Source organism: Poecilia reticulata, chromosome 1, assembly GCF_904066995.2.
Source record: "Poecilia reticulata chromosome 1, P_reticulata-male-v2, whole genome shotgun sequence".
Classification (NCBI taxonomy): domain Eukaryota; kingdom Metazoa; phylum Chordata; class Actinopteri; order Cyprinodontiformes; family Poeciliidae; genus Poecilia; species Poecilia reticulata.
In genome coordinates, this window is record NC_088830.1 from 25,322,883 (window position 1) to 25,341,768 (window position 18,886).

The following is an 18,886-nucleotide window of genomic DNA, read 5'->3' on the forward strand; positions in this document are numbered from 1 at the left end:
CTTTCATCAAAAAAGGGTCTCTGTGTTGGGGCAGGTGTGGCTGGAAACCTGCGGTTTGAATAAGGCAAAGGGGGGCGAGGAGAGGGAGGAGGCCAGCCGACATATGTTCTGCTCCTGCAACAATAAACCTGTTTCCCAGCTACACCGTTTACTTTCCAAGTCATCTTAAATGTGTTATTCCCTATAGTCAGCATGATGTGGTGAGAAATAATGGTCAGAAACAGTCGGCCCAGCAAAGATCCAGATCAAACATTCAAGCAAAGCAATTAAAAAAAAAAAAAAAAACACACTATGGGAACGCGTTTTCTCTCACCATGCAGAGCACAAAGAGTATCCTCACTCACTGCTGCTATTGCTGAATACACTCCACTTAAGCTTTCTGCTCTGGCATGAAATTTGTCCAGGGAAAACGGAGCAGATGTTCTCCTCCTTGTTCTCCCCTCTCAGAGGTGGATGTCCTCCTTAATGTTACCTTGTCTGGCCTTGCAGAATGAGTATATTTACTCTGAAGGGTGGAGGCCGCATAAGCAGGAATGTGACTTGAAAGCGACCGCTACGTTTTAATTTTTAACTCATGAAGAAAATACCTAGCAGCTCTGGGAGTTTCATGAATGGCTGCATTGATCACAAGCCCCGCCCACCGACCTATCAGAAAGCGAGCCGCGTGGGGGAAACCACGCCCACTGCCAGTATAAAACGGGAGGTTGACGGTGTGAAGCGAGGAGAAAAGGAAACGCACGGAGGGAAAGAAGTTAAAATACACCGGAGGTTGTTTTTTTATTTCACGTTAATCTCTATTTTAAGACGTTTTCCAGGCTAATAATGACGTTTCTGACCTACGTGACTCTAATGACAGCAGTCGCCATGACACAGGTAAGATGTTTATCATTCAGCTCGTCGACTGTAGCGGATTTATATGAGCGTACTGTAAATACAAATAAATAATTGCGTACAGTTTGTTGTCAGTGATGTTAACAGAAACATTTTTCGGTGAAATAAACTTTTCTTGTGTTGGTATGATTTAGGTAATTTTTCTGTTGTTCTAAAATGTACGAGAAAAGAAGTTAGTCATTTCTAGTAATAACGGTGCCGACTCATGTTTCAGGTTTTTACAAATGGAAACATGTTGGCTCCTGCGTTTAAACCATGAGTCAAGCTAATTGTCTGCATGGGGCTTTATCAAGGCAATTCAGGGGCGAGTCTTCCATGAATGGTTCCCCTGGGCATCAGGGCACCATTCTGCCACCCCATTCTGCAAAAAATAAGTAAAATAAAATATACGTGAAGTTGATTTAGATGTGTTGACTTAAGAGACTAAATAGCAGTTTTAATGCATCTTTGCACAAAAAATATAAACTAAATTTAACCTGATCCTAATGCTTTTATATAAAACAGAAAAGCAACAGTTACTACTAGAATTATGCTGTTGTATACATTGATTGAAGCAAAAATATACATTAGGACCACATTAAATTTTGTCGTGAACATGCTCAGAGCACATAACGTTTTTCTTTTCCACCAGAAAAAATATATATGGAGTGGCCAGATGGAGACCTTTGGGTAGCACATTTAAAAACAAATTCATTGTCATTTTTAAATAACCACTATTTAATTAAATTTTATTATTTTTAGGTTTTACAAAGGAAAACATAACACTTTTGTAAATAAAATAAAAAAGAGGATGGATGCATTTTCTCGAAAAATAATATTTATGGAAAGTTATTCCAGCCAAACAAACAAACAAACAAAAAATCAGAAAAATATTGCCCGTACTTTGTGTAATTTCTCTTTGAGTTTTAATTTTATTGTTTAGTTGTGGAAATTAATAATTTCATTGAAAAAAGAGAAACAGTAAAAATAAAACTATATTTCTTATATCAATATTTAAAAACTTTTAATATCATTTTTAACCAAAGTTAGTCATGAGTTGTGGAAGATCCAAAGAGTCACTTCAGCTCCAGAGGAGCAGGTTGTTTTAAAAGAAGAAAATTCGTAAGAACTATAAAATAAAACAAAACATAAACATTAACAAAGCAATGCTAAGTGGGTGCAGGCAGGCGGCTTAGTGACATCAGAAATGTAACCAGTGAATATTACTTAACCATTTAATTGAGATTTAATAAACCTAGTGCCTTGTTAAAGTTTCAACGCCACTTGAACTTTTAGATTTTGTCATGGTTCAACTTTTACAGTAAATGGGATTTTATTTGACCAACCAACACAAAGTGTCACTTTGCTATGAGAGAAATGGCTGGATGACAGCTTGTTGCACAGGGAACAAGATTTTAGCAGTAAACAAGAGCTGATTGATGTGAGGGGAGACACGGTGCAAAATACAAACTTTTTCACATTTTGCCACCTTATAATAAACTTTATGGTGCTTTTATATGATCATGACCAAGACTTGTGAAGTGAAAGGAAAGAATTAAAGTTTTTTTACAACTTGAAAATCAGAAACATCTGCTGTGCATTTATATTTAGTCCCTTTCATGTTGACGCCCATTAATTAAATCTAATGAAATTAATTACCGTCTGAAACTACATATTCAGTAGAAACAGTGCACCTGTGTGTAATTTAAAGTCCAGCTGTTTTATGAAGGTCTTGGAGGTTTGTTAGCGAACAATAGAGAGCAAACAGCATCATGAAGGTTAAGGAACAAATGTTAAAGCCGGGTTAGGTTATTAAAAAATACTTCAAGCTTTGAACATCCATCAGAGCGCTGCTCAATCAACCATCTGAACATGAAAAGTGTCGGGTCTGCAGCCGAAAGTGGCTCTCTGAACCTTCCACAATGACTTTTAATAGATTTAGCTAAATAAACAAAAAGAACCAGCTAATGTTTTAAATATTGATATAATAACAAATGCAGGTTTTTAACAGTTTAAATTTTTTTCTGCAATATTTGCATTGAATTTCCACAGAGAATGGCATTAAAGTACCAGTAGTATGTTGTTATTATTTGCTCACTTGTATTTCTAATATTGTATTAAAAAGTCTTACATGGTTAAATGAGAAAGCTGCAGACTGTCAATGTTTGTATCCGATTAATCGTAAATATATCCAATAGAATATTCAACTAACTAACACGATAACTGGTTTCTGCCTTTTATTAAAGTAGTAATATTGACCACTGGCCTGAGAGGTCAACAATAAATAATGCTAGAGAAGCACGAGGTGTATATGTATATGTTAGCTGCTTGGATTTCCTAAACCTGAGCATGCATCAACATGTTGTGGGTTTTGTTTGACGTGTTGATCCCTCCAGGTGTCTGCTACCTGCCCAGCTGTGTGTGAATGCCCTGCACAGCCCCCTGCTTGCCCTCCAGGCGTGAGCGCCGTGCCAGACAGCTGCGGCTGCTGCAAGGTGTGCGCCGCGCAGCTTAATGAAGACTGCAGCCACACGAAGCCCTGCGACCACCACAAAGGGCTGGAGTGCAATTACGGCAACGACGTGACAGTGGCCTGGGGCGTCTGTCGAGGTGAGGGAGGAAGCAGGACGTCTCACTTGGAAAATGGCTCTCCTGTGATTTAAACCTCCCTTTCCGCTCCTGGTCATGTCAGGTCAATTTTTAACAAGCCGAAATGAGAATCAAAGTGAAAGTGGTGTGCAGCAGTGAGGCAGCATGCAGCCTTACTCATTTTAATAAGTAGTAAATGGTTTATAGCCGTGATGGGGGTTTCAGGGATAATATTACGCTTTCCATCTGTACCAGGCCGGCGCTTCCCTGAGAGCTATAAATAGCTGCTTCTTGGGGACAAGGAGTCTGCCACTTCCTTTTTTTTCCTATTTTTACTTCTTAGCAAATACTCTGTGTAATTCTGTTCACTGTTAAGGTGAAAGGTTAGTAGGTAGTCTTGATAAGTACAATTTTCTTTTGATTAAACAAATGTTGTACATAGGCAGCCCTGTAGTATTACAACAAGGTCGTTGTTTATCTGGGTTAAGGCTGAAAAATGTATCACTATAGAAGCGTTTCACATCACTTGATATCAATAATATCTGAAATAATGCCAAATTGGTAGGGTGACCTTTCCTCTTTTATCCATCATTTTTACTCCACACCATTGCTGTTTATTTTTAATGAGACACAGTGGGGAAATCTTTAACTGCAGTTGCTTAATTTACTCAACAGGTTGTTGCTAGGTAACCAGAGAATGAGTGAGTTGCTAGGTAACCAAAGACTGAGCGAGGTAGTTGATTCCACCAACCTTGCTTAGCTGGAGGTTGAGCGACTAACATCTTTCCTCTTTCTACATCTCCCAGAATGCTTTGTGGTTCAGTTAATAATCTATACATTGAGCAGTTAATATTCTGTCAGATGTATTATCTATCGAAATTAATCATGTGTCTATCAAGAAATATGATTTATTGCTAATGAGCCTTCATTTGATTCAGGTGTGTTGAACTACTTCTGTAGCAAAGTCGTGGCGGGTTATTATTGATTATTGGTTGTTGTGCAATCATCTGCACACGTGGGAGGACAGTGCTGTCTCTCAGGAATACTGAAAGTAACAAAAAGAAAGCATTTGACAAGCAGCAAAAGAAAAGCGGTGTATAACTGCCTCCAAGACCCAAACTTGACGCAAACCTGCCACATTCTTGTGAGTAGTTGTTTAATCTACTCACAAGAGTTTGTTTCTTTTGAGAAACAAACTCACCTGTACGGGAACTTTTTAAACCTTTTCAACATTTCCTTGTCAATAACAGCAGATAACAACGAATGGAATTTGAGACTGAAGTTGTTTTGAGTTTGTAGACATCGATTTTGTTCCTAGTCCTGTTCGATTACGGCTTTGCTTCATTGGCATTATTCAATAGATTTTGAAGTAGGTTTTGTTCTGGTATCTGTTTTCCATGTGCAGTATTTATTGTACAGTGTGCGATCACTACCCAAGTTAGTCTTGTAAAGCATTTCATAATAGGTGAAAAAGTGCTAAATAAATACAGATTAAACCAGATATCTAGAGATACTGTCATTGTCTAACATTAAATCAGACTAAAGCTTTTTCTGTTTTGGATCATTCCCAAAATGATCTCTCTTCTCGAAATGCAAAAGACCTATTTCTACCCATGCTTTTAATTGTAGTGTTATAACTTAATGTTTTCCTTTCTTTAATGATCGTGTTGCAGCAAAATCAGAGGGACGTACATGCGAGTACAATAACAGGATCTACCAGAATGGAGAGATCTTCCATGCAGGCTGCAAGCACCAGTGTTCCTGCATAGACGGAGCCGTCGGCTGCACGTCGCTCTGCAGCAACAAGCTGCCTGCCGCTTCAGCGTCCTGCCCCTTCCCTCGACTGGTTCGGATCCCGGGACGGTGCTGCTTCAGTGTGGACTGCCACAAGGACACCTGGCTTCTTCCAGCTAAGTACCAGGTGTGTGTGTGTGTGTGTGTTTGTGTAAAAACAAACTAAACACAAACACAATCACAACCGGTGTTAGTCAGGCTATTTGGAAATAGTAATTAGTTTCTAATTGCTGATTACTTCTCCAACAAAGTAATCCAGTTGCTTTACGGATTAATTATTTTCAAACGTAATTAGTTACTTTAATAATTACTTCATTACTTTTGAATAAAACGATGCACGACCTGAATATGCTGCAAAGCAATACACCTTTCAGACTATTTTTTCTGCATAGTCCATCATGTACATTTAATCAAATGAAAACATATTTTAGAAACTTTTGTTTCACTTGTTTAACCTGAATGCAATGCAGCAATATTTAAACTAATCTATTGGATATTTAAACATATTCTCTGCATATTCCACTATACATTTTAAGAAAATCAAGTCTTTCTTCTGTTAAACAGTGTTTCTTTATATTCCACCATATAAAATACAATTATTTTTGTGTTTGAAACCCTTTCAAAATACAGTGATAAGATAAATTAAATCAGTCTCTCCTGACTGTACTCCGAATTAATAACATTTACATCTTTTAACAGTTTGTGAAGTGCAGAGAGGACTAATAATGAATTATTATTACATGTTTTCTGTTTATTTTCACCTGCTTAGCAGAAGAGGAGTAGGGTAGAGTATTAACCCCACAATAAGAACATTTAAAAAAATAAAATTGCGAGAATAAAGTCATAAAATTACCAGAATAGTCAGAATATTACTAGAATAAAGTTGTACAAAAATAAAGCAAAGAGAAAAGGAGAATAAAGTGGTAATATTATGACTTTATTCTCATACTTTTCACTTTTATTCTCGTAATTTAACTTTTTTATTTCTTCTTTTGGCCCTAATACTCTGTTGTAGAGGGAATATCAGAGGTTTGTCTGGTGGAATTAGATGTAGCTGCAGATCTGCCGGTCTCTGCAGCTTGCTAGGTGTTTCCTCAGTCTGCTTGCACAGACGCAACAATTATCACCTTTTTTACAATTGTAATCTCTCACTTTACTCGTTACTTGAAAAACGTAATCGAATTACAGTAATGTGTTACTGCTCATCACTGATCGTAACATAAGTGGCCCATGTGACTTGTCTACATGTGACTACAGATCCCTCCTTTACAACAGCATCTGCCCAGACCTCGGTCCCATGCAGTCACTCAAGGGGCTCAGAATGAGCTGAACCTGGATGACGGCATCACACACGTCAAGACAAACGGCTGGGAAAACCGACGGGGCTACAAACACATGCCTGGTAACAGAAAGGATTTACATTCAGTGTTTAGGGAAAGCTACAGGAAATAATCAGGAACCTCTCATTATCTTTTTTGTCTCTGACATTCATCCTCCTTCTTCAGTGTGGGGCACCACGAAGGAGAAAAAGTGTCCAGTCCAAACCACTGAGTGGTCCCAGTGCTCACGCAGCTGCGGCATGGGCATCTCCTCTCGCATCACCAACGAGAACCTGCAGTGCAAACTGGAGAAGGAGACGAGAATCTGCACCATACGGCCGTGCCGCAGTCTGACCGTCCCAGCCAAGGTGGGTCTGATGCCATTCGGTCAAATACTGAAAATTAGCTTATAATGGAAACAAGTTTCATCAATAAGCTGATAGTTGAGTTCAGAGTTGACAAACTGCATGACTAAATTCATACTAAAATAGGTAAAATATTTTGGGTTTTGAAATTTGATCATAGTTTGTGCTACAAACTATCTTTGTCATAAAGTATTTGCAGAAACATGAGCAAGTGAGCGCTCTCAACAGCAAAATATCTTTGACGTCAACAGCAGTTTAAGCAATTCGGAGAAAGTAAACGGCTCATGAACACTGAATGCACTTTATACGGTTTTATCCTTGGAAAACTTTCCTCATTTTACAAAAATCTGTTTAAAAGAGCTTCAGTTGAGGAAAGCAAGGCTTGTGTGGAGATATTTTATTAGTTGTTCATTGGCCAACTCATGGGAACATTTAGCTCATAATGCACCCAAATGGGAGGAGACGTCAGGTCCATCAGGACAATAGTGTCATAGTCATACACTTTGAACTTTTCCACATTTGGTCTCCATATAAACACAGATGAACATAAAATAGAACATGAAGTGTAAAGAGGAAGGAATAGAAAAGAGAGCTTTAAATATTTAGTTTGAGTTCAGAGTTCGCAAATATCAGAAAAATATGACGTGCGATTTAATTAATATAATACCTCTAAATAAACTGCTGTTAGAAGTTACTTTACCAACAAACTGAGTGTACATGTGTGTAATTTAATCTCAGTATGAATCAGGTTCCCCTGTGAAGGTGAGAAAACATTAGTGAATCAACGGCATCATAAAGACCAAGTCAAGAATCCAACAGTGGCAAGAAGAAGAGGAAACCTTAAAACAAGCAACAACAAATGTTGCTTCCAGTTTGCCTCGAGTACCGTAGTGGACACAGTACACGTGTCAACATGGTCTAAAGTCCAGATTTGAAAATCAATGTTCACTGATTCTCTCCATAATTCAAGGATTTATGGGCTAAAAATTCAACTGGTATTATTTTCCTTCCAGTTAATTATTATGCACGGCTTTGTGTTTATCTTTCGCTTAAAAATCCCTATAAAAACATAAAAGTCTCGTGTTGTAACAGGTCAAAGCAGTGTAAAGTTCAAAGGGTATGAATATCTTTGGAGGAAACTGTACTTCCAACGAATATTAATCACACAAAGTCTAACCCTGTAGCTCTGATAACACTTATCAATAAGTCATTTTTTTCTCCCCTTATCTGTGTGTTTAACGACCGGGTTACAAAAACAAAGTCTCTTTCTACACAAGACCGGATAAAGAAAATGTTAAAAAATGGGCAGGATAAAAGAAAAAGCTTGATTTTCCGACCTTGAACGAATATTTATGGTTAAATATTTATTGATAGTTTAGGAACAGGCATAATCTCAGTAGCACTAGATCTAGTGTGAACTGCGTAGTGCTGATTTACTCACTGGAGCTTTGGTAGCAGGCAGATACTTTTAAATATAGTCCATCATACTCAGCATTCCTGCAAAGCAACTGTCCATAGCTGAGTCCGGTCTGTTTACTCAGAGTTCAGGGAAATGATCTGTCTATATTAATCCTTTGTTGATTCCTCAGCTTGACTGAGTTAAACGCTTTAGTGCTAAAAGTCATAAGAAATGTCTGTGTGTGGAGACAAATGTTGATGAGTTTGAATTTTAGAGAAGCTTTTCATATACAGTGGATATAAAAAGTGAATATAACTTGTTTTGTTTAAGCTAAACAGAAAAACTGTAAAGCTGCAATCAGCCAGTGTGAACAGTTAAACTAATAATTCTGGTTTAAATTTCATTAATCAGTCTTATTGCGCCCTCTACCTCACCAAAGTTCTCCAAATCTCTGAGGATATCGTTTGTAATCGACCTTTTTCAGGTGGTCCCACAGACCTTTTCCCAGATGTAGTTTTAAGCTCTGACATATGTGGACATTTTGGTATTTTAAAGATTAAAATGATATAAATAACAGAATTGCAAAATAACAGAATCAGGCAAAAGAAAAAAAATCTAAATCAAATTCTTTCACTATGAAACTCATGAAACTTTAACAAAAACTGCAGGTGTGTGTGTCTGGTGAATTTTTGGTAAGAACATGCTTGTTCTTCCATCAGAGAAGTTACTTAGAGTGTGTCAAGTATGAGAAAAACATTGCAGCACAGTAAAAATACTCCTAAAAGTAAATGCTATCCAAGTTAACCTAACTGGTTCCTGCACCACTCTGCCCAATGTACATTTAGTTAAGGCGAAGACCTTAACTATTAATAACATTTTTATTTTCTGTCTATCCAAACCACAGAAAGGTAAGCACTGCTCCCCGACGCAGAAAGCCCCAGAGCCCGTCCGCCTTTCCTACGGAGAATGTCAAAGCGTTCGTCTCTACCGACCGAACTACTGCGGTGTGTGTACGAACGGCCGCTGCTGCTCGCCGCGCCGTACGCGCACCGTGCCTGTGACCTTTGTCTGCCCGGACGGCGAGCGCTTCCGGAAGCCGACCATGTTCATCCAGTCGTGTAAATGCAGCCGTGACTGTGGCCACCTCAACGAAGCGGCGCTGCCTCCACAGCACTGGATGTACGGCGACACACACAAGTTCATCGATTAGCCTGGATGTGAGGATTGTCGTTTGGAAAATCAGCTCAGAGGAGGAACCTTCCGAGACAAGGAGCCGCTTCTCTGCTTCTGCCTCCAAAATGGAGAAGACAAAAGGCAAGATGCACTGCCAGGATTATTAGTCACTACCTGAAAGCAACCCACATCGTTTAGTGCGACCGGAGTGGATTGTACACTCGCCTGTTCTCGTTTAAGCCTGACGTGGGACCTGAATTAAGAGCCCTGAAATCCCCATCCGTTCTGCACTCCGCACTGATTGCAGGTTTCATTTATGGAAGATGAAACGCTTCGATCGGCCAGGGGAGAAACTCTACACAAGCAACAAAGCACTTTACTTGGCATGGACATTTCTGACCGTCATGCAGGGCCAGTGAAAGGGAATCTTTAGTATCGCTGGATGTCTAATAACGCACTGACTACTCAGTGACAACCGAAGGAAAATGACGTAGGCTGTTTTGTATTTAAATCTTCAATGTCATGCATTAGGTGGAAAGGAAAATATGTAAAAAACAAACATCAGCTGCTGTGCACACAGTGACTTGGTTTACTTGAAAACCTGAAGTCAGGTTAAATAAGTCACTGTCTCAACTCCAAAGAATTCAGCATGAAATGAACCAGCAATGAGTGAGATAAATAAGATTTCATTCACAAATATCTGTTATATTATACGACGGAGTATTAGACCCACACTAAAAAAAATTTTAAAAATACAATTATGAGAAGTCGTAGTATTAAGATAAAGTCGTACACAAATAGTCATAATGTCAGGATAAATATGCTGTTTTATAAGAAATAAAATTAAATTCCTGTAGTTTTATTTATATATATATTAATATCTTTTCATTTGGATGGATACTTCTAAACTAAGACACAAAGAGTAAAGTTTGTCTATTTCTGTCAGTTCATCTCCATTGCAAAACTTCACACAACACAAACATAAATGTCTTTAAATAAACTGAGACTGGTTAAGTTCAGGGTCATTCAGCTTGTTTTATCTGATTCAACCCAGTTTTGTGAGATATTTTGCTAATATTCAGCTCGTCAGTTTGAGGTGAAGTTAGTTAGGAGGTAGTCACCTTTTCCAGCCCATGTGTGTGGCTTAAACATTCAGTTGAAGTTGACATATTGACTTTTGCAGCAGGAGTTTTTCTCGTAGTTGACAGTGATTTAAAACTAGCTTCAGCACCAATAGAGATTATTCTTCAGTACTTTCTTTTTCACGACGGTTGCTGAGTTGTTTTGAACATCCTAACCAAATTTCTTTCACCCGAAAAGAGATTTGGTTCAGAATAAAGTACAATTTCAGCCAATTACAATTGCATTTCTGTTTGATTACATTTCTTTTCCGTTTATATATATTTATCTCGTCTTCTTTTCCCAAACTATAGTGCTGCCCTCTGCTGGCGAGTTTAATTATCTGCTCATAAAACAGTATCTTGTAAAAATACTTGTATATGAGAGATTATTTAACGATGACTTCAACACCAAAAAGGTAAGTTACAAAAAATTTATTTAACCAAAACAATATTTTTGAAAACATGGTTTAAACAAGGGAAACATTAAAACAAGCACTCGGCAAAGACATGTTGAAAATAAAAAACGCCTTTTGAACTTGACTACATTTATGTTGGGAGGGTTATATTTAAACAAATACGGATTTTTCTTCATTTCCTCCTTTCTGCCAACAATACAGCAACAACAGTAGTCATAGAAACAGTCTTCACTGGCTGCAGCCGCAAACTCATCTGGACTGTTCAACTGCATAGACAGAAACAGAAACGTTAGAAAACGAAAAGCTACAACGGAGAAGTCTAATGTCTTTATAATTCTGACTTTTTAACAAATTAACCGCTAAAGATTTATACATTACAATGTCTGAATAGCAAACACTGCTTTACTAAGCACCAGTGCTGCCTCCAGTGAAAGACCGACTTGGAAAGTGTGAGTGCTCTGCAGCAACACTGGCATCCATTGAATTTTCCACACTTTCTCGTGTTAAAACACAAAACTCAGTGAAATTAAAATCTGAATAATGGCCCTGCCTTTGTGTTTAGACGCCACAGTAATACTTTACAACAACTTCCCAATCCCTAATCTCCCCACAGCATGATGCTGCCTCCATCTATGTGGTGCAAAAACTCGATTTTGAATTCATTCAACCAGATTGTTTCACTGGTGGTAAACTGCATTCCACCTTTCAGATGTTTTACTTGTAAAATAAGTCTGCAGTATTTTGTGTTGGACTGTCACATAAAATCCAAAAATATACATTAAAGTTTGTGGCTGTAATGTGACAAAATTAGAAACAAGCTCATTTAAAGTGTGAATACTCAAAGCACTGTAATATGTGTGAACATAAAATGTAAGGTTTTGATTGTCAGAGCACATGTGGTTAAGATACCGGTACCGGATGAGGAGCTCCTTTAACCCTTGCTCTGCCACATGGAAACTTACTGTAGGAGGAGATGTCGATCTCGTCTGGCAGCTCAGCCACGTTGACCTCGAAGCGATCCTGGACTTCATTCAGGGTCTTGGCGTCAGTCTCGTCTGAAACAAAGGTGATGGCCAAGCCTTTGGTTCCAAACCTGCCTGCACGGGCCACCTGATGTAAAAAAAATAATAATAATAATTTAATAACGCATTTTTACCATTTCTACCAATCCACCCAAATTAAAACCACACCAAAGACCAAATGGTTTAGATCTGAACCTACTCTGTGGAGGTATGTGTCAGAGTCCTCAGGCATGTCGTAGTTGAAGACTATGTTGACTCTCTCGATGTCCATTCCTCGGCCGAACAGGTTAGTGGCAACCAGGATCCGCCTCTGGAAGTCTTTAAACTGCTGGTACCGGGACAACCTGGAGAGGGACAGGAAACCTCAAAAAAATGATTCCTTTACATCCGAGCGCTGTGAGGGCAAAGCTGATAAGAATTTTATAATCACAATTTTTAACAGAATTCTAGGGATGCAACAATACATTTTTTCACTGCCGATACTGATGCAGATATCTGAGGGTGAGCATCAGCATGCAGGAAAACATATCTGGAATAAATTAAAACATTTCTTTTTTTTTTAAACACAGAGATAAATGTGCTAAGTTAAAAATGTATCTGATAATTCTGCAGCAGCACAGCACACTTAAATCTTCACAAGCTTGGTCAAACATGTAAAAACAACACAGCTTTAATTTGTTCAGTCAGAGAAATAGAGAGTACAAGAGCCAATGTAAAGTAAATAGTACACTGAAACTGACAAAAACAACAGGTTTTGTCCGTTTGGTCAAACATGTAAAAATAAATTAAATGAAATTATGAATTTTAATATAATGTAAAATAAATAATAATGCATGACGTCACTCAGAGCAGAAGGCACAGAATTAGACTAAATAGATCTGAATTTGTGAATTAGGTACTCTTTCACCGATACCCGAGCTACAATTTTTTTTAATATCGGGACACGGATATTAATATTGGATTGGTATATCTCTACAAAACACCCAAACACTAGAAGGTGAGCGATGCATCACATGACAACCCTCTGCTGCTGGATGAAATCAGCTCCTACCTCTCCTCCTGTCCCATCCCCCGGTGGATTGCTATGGCGGGGAAGTTCTGCTCCACCAGCAGCTGCGACAGGGCAACGCAACGATTCACAGACTTCACAAAGATCACCACCTGTCACGAGCCGGAGGAAAATGTGAAGTTCTAACCATTTATTAAGGTAAAAGTCAAATCGAGAGGGGTGGAAGAGGCATCAGGCGTACCTGGTTGAACTCGAGCACATCGAGGAGGTCAAACAGCTTCCTGTTCTTCTCGCTGTCCTTCAGCTTGCAGTAATACTGCTGTAAGCCATGCAGTGTCAGTTTCGTCTCGTCGTCCACAAATACTTCCATGGGCTGCGAAGGAAGGGAACAAATGAGTAAAATTAGCTGTATCAACACATTTATGAGTTATTTTAGGAACGTAAAGCACAAAGAGAGAAGCTAAAAGCCCTTCCTGGTTGCTCTCTGTGTCTGTTCTCCTGCACATCAGCGCAGCCATGTGGCCGCTGCCTGTGGCCAGAACTGCTGAGGAGCTTCACTTTGTCCCCCTGAAATGGACACTTATGACACCAACAGCCACAGGTGGGCAAAGCTACGGGGGCTTTACTGCGAGCAACGCATTACACTCACCACAAACAGTAAGACGCATGTATGAGCTAACCTGCACCTGAAGGCAGGGTAATGTCACTTTAAGGTACAATAAAAAAGACAAAAGCAACAAAGGTACACACTCAATAAAAAATGTCCTTGGCATCTTGAAGATAATCAACAATTTTTTTAAACAAATACTGGAATATTCTGTGGAAATTTGTTTTATAGATTCTCAAACATTAAATTTAAATCAACAACTTTCAGACTGTTTTATTGTTGGCCATTTCTAAACAAAAACAGAGATACAAACTGTAGTTCAAATTTTGTTTTTGTACACTTTGTCCTAGCTATATACATTTTCCTTTGTGGTACAGGTTTTTATGCAAGTGATTTTGACTTTTTGGCAAGTTAAAATACCATATTTATTATTAGGGCAGCAGAATGTATTGCAAATGTATCATCATCACAATATCAGTGTGTGAAATATTCATATCGCAATAGATTGTTTAGAGCGCAACAACTATTGGCTGTTATATTTTATAATAATATTGATCACCAAAGCAAATAAATAACAAACCACCACACCTAATTCCTACGGTAGATCTATGGGGTGAGGTAAAAATAAGACCGCTAAGAGGATCCACACATTTTTACCTGGGTTGCCTCATCCAAACATGAATCTGTAAAAACTCACATCTTGCATGAACTTGCGGCAGACGGGGCGGATCTCCTTGCTTAGTGTTGCGCTGAACATCATAACTTGTTTCTCATGAGGTGTCAGTCTGAAGATCTCCTGCACATCACGCCTCATGTCTGAAGGACAAAAATAAATAATACATGAAAAGTATTTAACATTTGCCATTTTCTAACAGATTCTTCATGCACACAAGTAACTAAACCGTGAACGATCACGACACGTCGGTATAATTTGTCGTCTTTGTTTTGCATCCAGATGACTATCCTCTAACTCACCCAGCTGCTCCAGCATCTTGTCGCACTCGTCGAGCACAAAGTGTTTGATGTTCTTCACGCTCAGAGTCTTGTTTCGAATGAGGGCCAGCGTGCGGCCTGGAGTTCCTACAACGATGTGAGGGCAGTTCTTCTTCAGGACTTCCTCGTCCTTCTTGATGGCCAGGCCGCCAAAGAACACGGACACCTTGACGTTGGGCATGTACTTGGAGAAGCGCTCGTACTCTTTGCTAATCTGGAAGGCCAATTCTCGTATGTGGCACATCACAAGAACAGAGACCTGGTACAAACAAAATGAGAAGCGTCGCGTTAGAGCCATCAGTTCTGTATTTTTCTATTAAAGCCTGGTGCTACTGAAGCTGCTGGTTTTATAAGAGCAGCTTAGAAGATCTGTAAAGAAACATATTGTTGACTGACTCAGCCTTTTCAACCCTTTTATTCACTTTCACTGCATCACATCTTTTCAAAAACTTCAGACTTGATAAGAAATATGACATTTTCATGTATTTTTTTTAACTTTTGAATATTTTTATGCCCTTTTTGTCCAAAAGAACAAAGATTTTGTGATGGGAAAACGACAAAATATACATTTTCCAAAATAAACAGTAATTTGGAATATTTAAAACCTTGATTAGTTGAAAAATTAACAAATTAAAATTAATCTTGCTGCTGAAATATGCTATGAAAATACATTTGTCTTTTTGGCCAAAGTTTCATTTAATTAACTTTTAAACCAACCAAAATATTGATCATCTAGAAAACCAATAAGCAGAAACACCAGCTTGGGAAACAAAGGTGCTTCAAGGGTTGAGAGTGTTTTAAAGATCCACTCACCTGGCCATCCACAGGTTCAATCTGCTGCAATGTGGCCAACACAAACACAGCCGTCTTTCCCATGCCAGACTTTGCCTGGCAGAGGATATCCATGCCAAGGATAGCTTGAGGAATGCACTCATGTTGAACTACAAATTTAAAAAATGGAAAAGAATTAATAATAAGAAAGACCTTCAGACATCACATAGATCAAATGAAGATCTAAATAGCTGCAATCAAAATGCCCTTATGAATCAAAATTATAACCAATATTTACAATTAATTCACCCAGTAACTTTTTATTTGAGGTTTTGAATGTGAGCTACCTTCTGAAGGATGCTCAAAACCGCAGTCAACAATGGCGCGGAGCAGCTCTGGTTTGAGGAGGAAGTCTCTGAAGCCCGAGCTGTGGATGGACACGTAGGAACCTTTCACCTCCTTCTTGTTGGCAGGGGTGCCGCTTTCTGGGAGCCCCTGGGGCTCGTCGTCCTCCTCGTAGTCCAGAAGCTCATTATCAACGTCATTCTCTGCCATCTGAATCACAATCGGGGGCAGGAGGGGAAAAATAAACGCACAAGAAACTCTCAAGGAACCTCATGAAATAGGCATCCCGTCAACTTAACTCACAATTACCTGTAGAAACCAAGAAACCAACTAAATCTAATATTAAATATGCAAACTGAAACCTGTGAAGTTAATGACTACATGTGGAAAATGTGGAAGCTTTGCCTTTTCTTAATAATAAATAATAATAATAATAATAATAATAATAAGGCCACAGCAGCATAGATGGCATCTATGGCATTAACAACAAAGCATCTTGAACAATAAACGATGAATAATTAGATGCTTCGACATAAAGCCTGACACCATGTTTGGAGAAAACCAATCTAAAAATCTACAACCTAAAACCAACTATCAAACACAGAGGTGGAGGGGTGACGATTTCTGCCTTTTGTGAAGCCATGAAAAGCAGAAACAAAGAGTCACTGAGTCAGTTGTGGACTTGGCTGTGGACCAGTGAGTGAAATCTGGCGATGCCAGCTGTTCAACAGCTGAAGTCACGATCCAAACCAGAGAGCAAACTCTAAGAAAAGGCTCAAACCAAACTTTATACCCGAGATGATTTAAATGCAACAATTGACTTTCACTCAAACAAAGCTTAAACAAGTTCTGTCGAACCTCCACAAACTTTTGAGTATTTTCAATAAGTGAAGTCCAAGTTTTAATCGGCAGTGTGAGAGATGTTACTGCTGCTAATGTGGCTGTAGATCTTAATCAGCTGAGCTTTTGGTTTACTTTGTAAATTGTTTTTACTATGTAGAGTATAAAACAAGGAGGTATAAGATTACTGACAGGTAAAGTGAATATCTTTTCATCTGGGATCTGGATGAGATATATTAATCACAGAGTTCAGTTATTGACTAAATTAATTCATCAGATTCAGAAGAAAAAAAAAAGGTGATACATTTTAGGAACTGTATCACCTTCAGCGTCTGTTGTGGTCTATAAATAGTCCAAGGAAGGAACAGCTGTGAATTGACAATAAGGTCATGGTAACTAATGTCCACTGACCCACACACAGAGTGAATGTCCAGATGAACTACTGCAGAACAAGTTTCTGAGAAAGTTAATGCCTTTCTGAAGTAAACGGTGTCTGGTTTCACAGTGCATTGCATTTTATCCTGTATGATGTTGCATCGCTGCAGATCAGTCTGTGTAGAAAGAGTTTTCCTTTGATGGCTATATGGACTTTTGTTGCCCGTTAACGCTCTCTGTCACAAACAAAGGTATTTCAGGAATGGTTTCAAGTGTTGATTTCCCCCACAAAATTCCCCAGATCTCAAACCGATTGAACATCTGTTCGATGTGCGGGGAAACACCAGTCCAACCCAGGTAGGCCCTACTTCAAAAACAGAACATTAAAAGGAATCTGCTGCTAAAATCTTGGCGTCCTGGTTGCAGCAATGGGTCTAATGAAGGCAAAGCCACAACGGGTCAGCACTGTTTGACCAGCAACGTAACACAATGCTATGATTGTTCGCCGTATGACTTATTAAACGTTAGAGGGTGTTTGATGATGCATTGTGATGCTGTTATAGCTAAATCCTAAGTTTCAGTGTTATGCTGGTTGCATGTTAGCTTGGCTAACGTTAGCAGGCCCCGGCTTACCAAAGATAAATAAATAAATATTGAAAGAGAATGCTTTGTTTATTCACAATTAACCAGTTGCTTTGATTTTTATGTATTTTACTACATACCGGGCTTAAGCATTGTAGACTGTTGGACGCGCTGACCTGAGCTAACGGACGCATATACAAAAACAATGAAGTCTTTCTCCTTCATTCATACAAACTGGTTAGCATGCTCAGCAGAGACGAGTATTGTGCATGGGATATCAGCCTCTAATATTCCAGTCCACAGCCATATGAGATCGATTTCAATTCGACATGTTATAGAAATAAAACTCCTCGCCATAACTTCACCTAAACACAAACGGTTAGCCCAATTTACAACGGTCTGACAATGATGCGCCAAACACGTCAGTTAGCAAAGCAAATGTTACATCTGAAATTGTCTCCAATGCAACTGGAAAATGATATAAATGTTCCTTTGCAGGTTGGAGTTTACACACAATTACACGTCCGCAAATGCGTTATGAAAAGTGAAAGCATAGTGTGTCGTCACCTTGAGTCTGTCCTCAGCTGCTGTTATTTAGCGTCAACTATCCTGCCAGCTAACGGCTATTCACAAGAGAGCAGGCTGGACACGAAGATGCTGCGTTCGCGAACACCTCCGAAATTCGGAATAGAGTCGATAGAGGGCGCTATAGTATGGAGGACTGTGAAGTATTACAACCTTTTAGACAATGGTGTAATTGATACCCATTTAATACGTGTTAAACTTTACATTTACACGCTTAGCACAGCAGCACTTCCCACAGCTGGTAGTTTTCTTTGCAAAGCGCCATTTTGGTAAGTTTTGTTCTTTTTTCTTTGCTTGATAGCATGCCCAAAGCTAGTTGATTTTTTTCACAAATTACAAACTATATTTACATATTCTCACTATCAAGATAAAGCTAACACTCTGGATATTCCACCGGGTATACAAGCATCACAGTGAATTGTTTCAGAGATAATGTGAATGGGACATAAAAAGAATATATAGATTTTGTTTTGGTCACCTAAGCTTTTTCTGCATTAAACAATACATAAATATTTTTAAATATCATGAATAAAGCTATAAACCTTTGCATTTCATTTTTGAGAATCAGGGTGAAGGGGAAATATGAATGGCACACTTTTAGGTTTTTTTAAAAAGAAAAATTAGACAATTGTTAATTCATTTTATTCCACTTGCCAATTATGACTTAGTGTTGAACTTTCACATTAAATCTACATAAATGTGTTGTAATAT

At 38.6% G+C, this 18,886-nt stretch overlaps 2 protein-coding genes across 3 annotated transcripts; one reads left to right on the forward strand and one right to left on the reverse strand.

Moving 5' to 3' along the window:
• The first annotated feature begins 711 nt into the window (after positions 1 to 711).
• LOC103467736 (CCN family member 1-like) lies at positions 712 to 10,870 on the forward strand. 2 transcript variants are annotated; one of them, XM_017307177.2, is made up of 6 exons: positions 712 to 873; positions 3,267 to 3,480; positions 5,133 to 5,380; positions 6,511 to 6,655; positions 6,759 to 6,940; positions 9,241 to 10,870. In XM_017307177.2, the coding sequence occupies exons 1-6, from the start codon at positions 823 to 825 to the stop codon at positions 9,544 to 9,546; spliced, it is 1,146 nt and encodes a 381-aa protein (XP_017162666.2). In that variant the 5' UTR covers positions 712 to 822; the 3' UTR covers positions 9,547 to 10,870. The 2 variants fall into 2 exon arrangements, with proteins under 2 accessions (XP_017162666.2, XP_017162667.2); XM_017307178.2 differs by having other exon boundaries at positions 6,529 to 6,655.
• A 177-nt stretch (positions 10,871 to 11,047) lies between these two features.
• LOC103467730 (DExD-box helicase 39A) lies at positions 11,048 to 18,315 on the reverse strand. The gene is made up of 10 exons (XM_008414387.3): positions 18,158 to 18,315; positions 15,796 to 16,003; positions 15,491 to 15,618; positions 14,660 to 14,936; positions 14,382 to 14,500; positions 13,319 to 13,450; positions 13,120 to 13,229; positions 12,268 to 12,412; positions 12,009 to 12,156; positions 11,048 to 11,312 (listed from the first exon to the last, which is right to left on the reverse strand). The coding sequence occupies exons 2-10, from the start codon at positions 16,001 to 16,003 to the stop codon at positions 11,296 to 11,298; spliced, it is 1,284 nt and encodes a 427-aa protein (XP_008412609.1). The 5' UTR covers positions 18,158 to 18,315; the 3' UTR covers positions 11,048 to 11,295.
• Positions 18,316 to 18,886: the final 571 nt, after the last annotated feature.

What these genes read in the sequence shown, in the direction of transcription:
- LOC103467736 (XM_017307177.2), top strand. Translation starts at nt 823, where the DNA reads ATGACGTTTCTGACCTACGTGACTCTAATGACAGCAGTCGCCATGACA. An exon ending in GGGCTACAAACACATGCCTG is followed by an intron (nt 6,656 to 6,758) that starts GTAACAGAAAGG and finishes CTCCTTCTTCAG; the next exon opens with TGTGGGGCACCACGAAGGAG. An exon ending in GTCTGACCGTCCCAGCCAAG is followed by an intron (nt 6,941 to 9,240) that starts GTGGGTCTGATG and finishes TCCAAACCACAG; the next exon opens with AAAGGTAAGCACTGCTCCCC.
- LOC103467730 (XM_008414387.3), bottom strand. Translation starts at nt 16,003, where the DNA reads ATGGCAGAGAATGACGTTGATAATGAGCTTCTGGACTACGAGGAGGAC. An exon ending in TTTTGAGCATCCTTCAGAAG is followed by an intron (nt 15,619 to 15,795) that starts GTAGCTCACATT and finishes TTAAATTTGTAG; the next exon opens with TTCAACATGAGTGCATTCCT. An exon ending in ATGTGCTCGAGTTCAACCAG is followed by an intron (nt 13,230 to 13,318) that starts GTACGCCTGATG and finishes GGCTCGTGACAG; the next exon opens with GTGGTGATCTTTGTGAAGTC.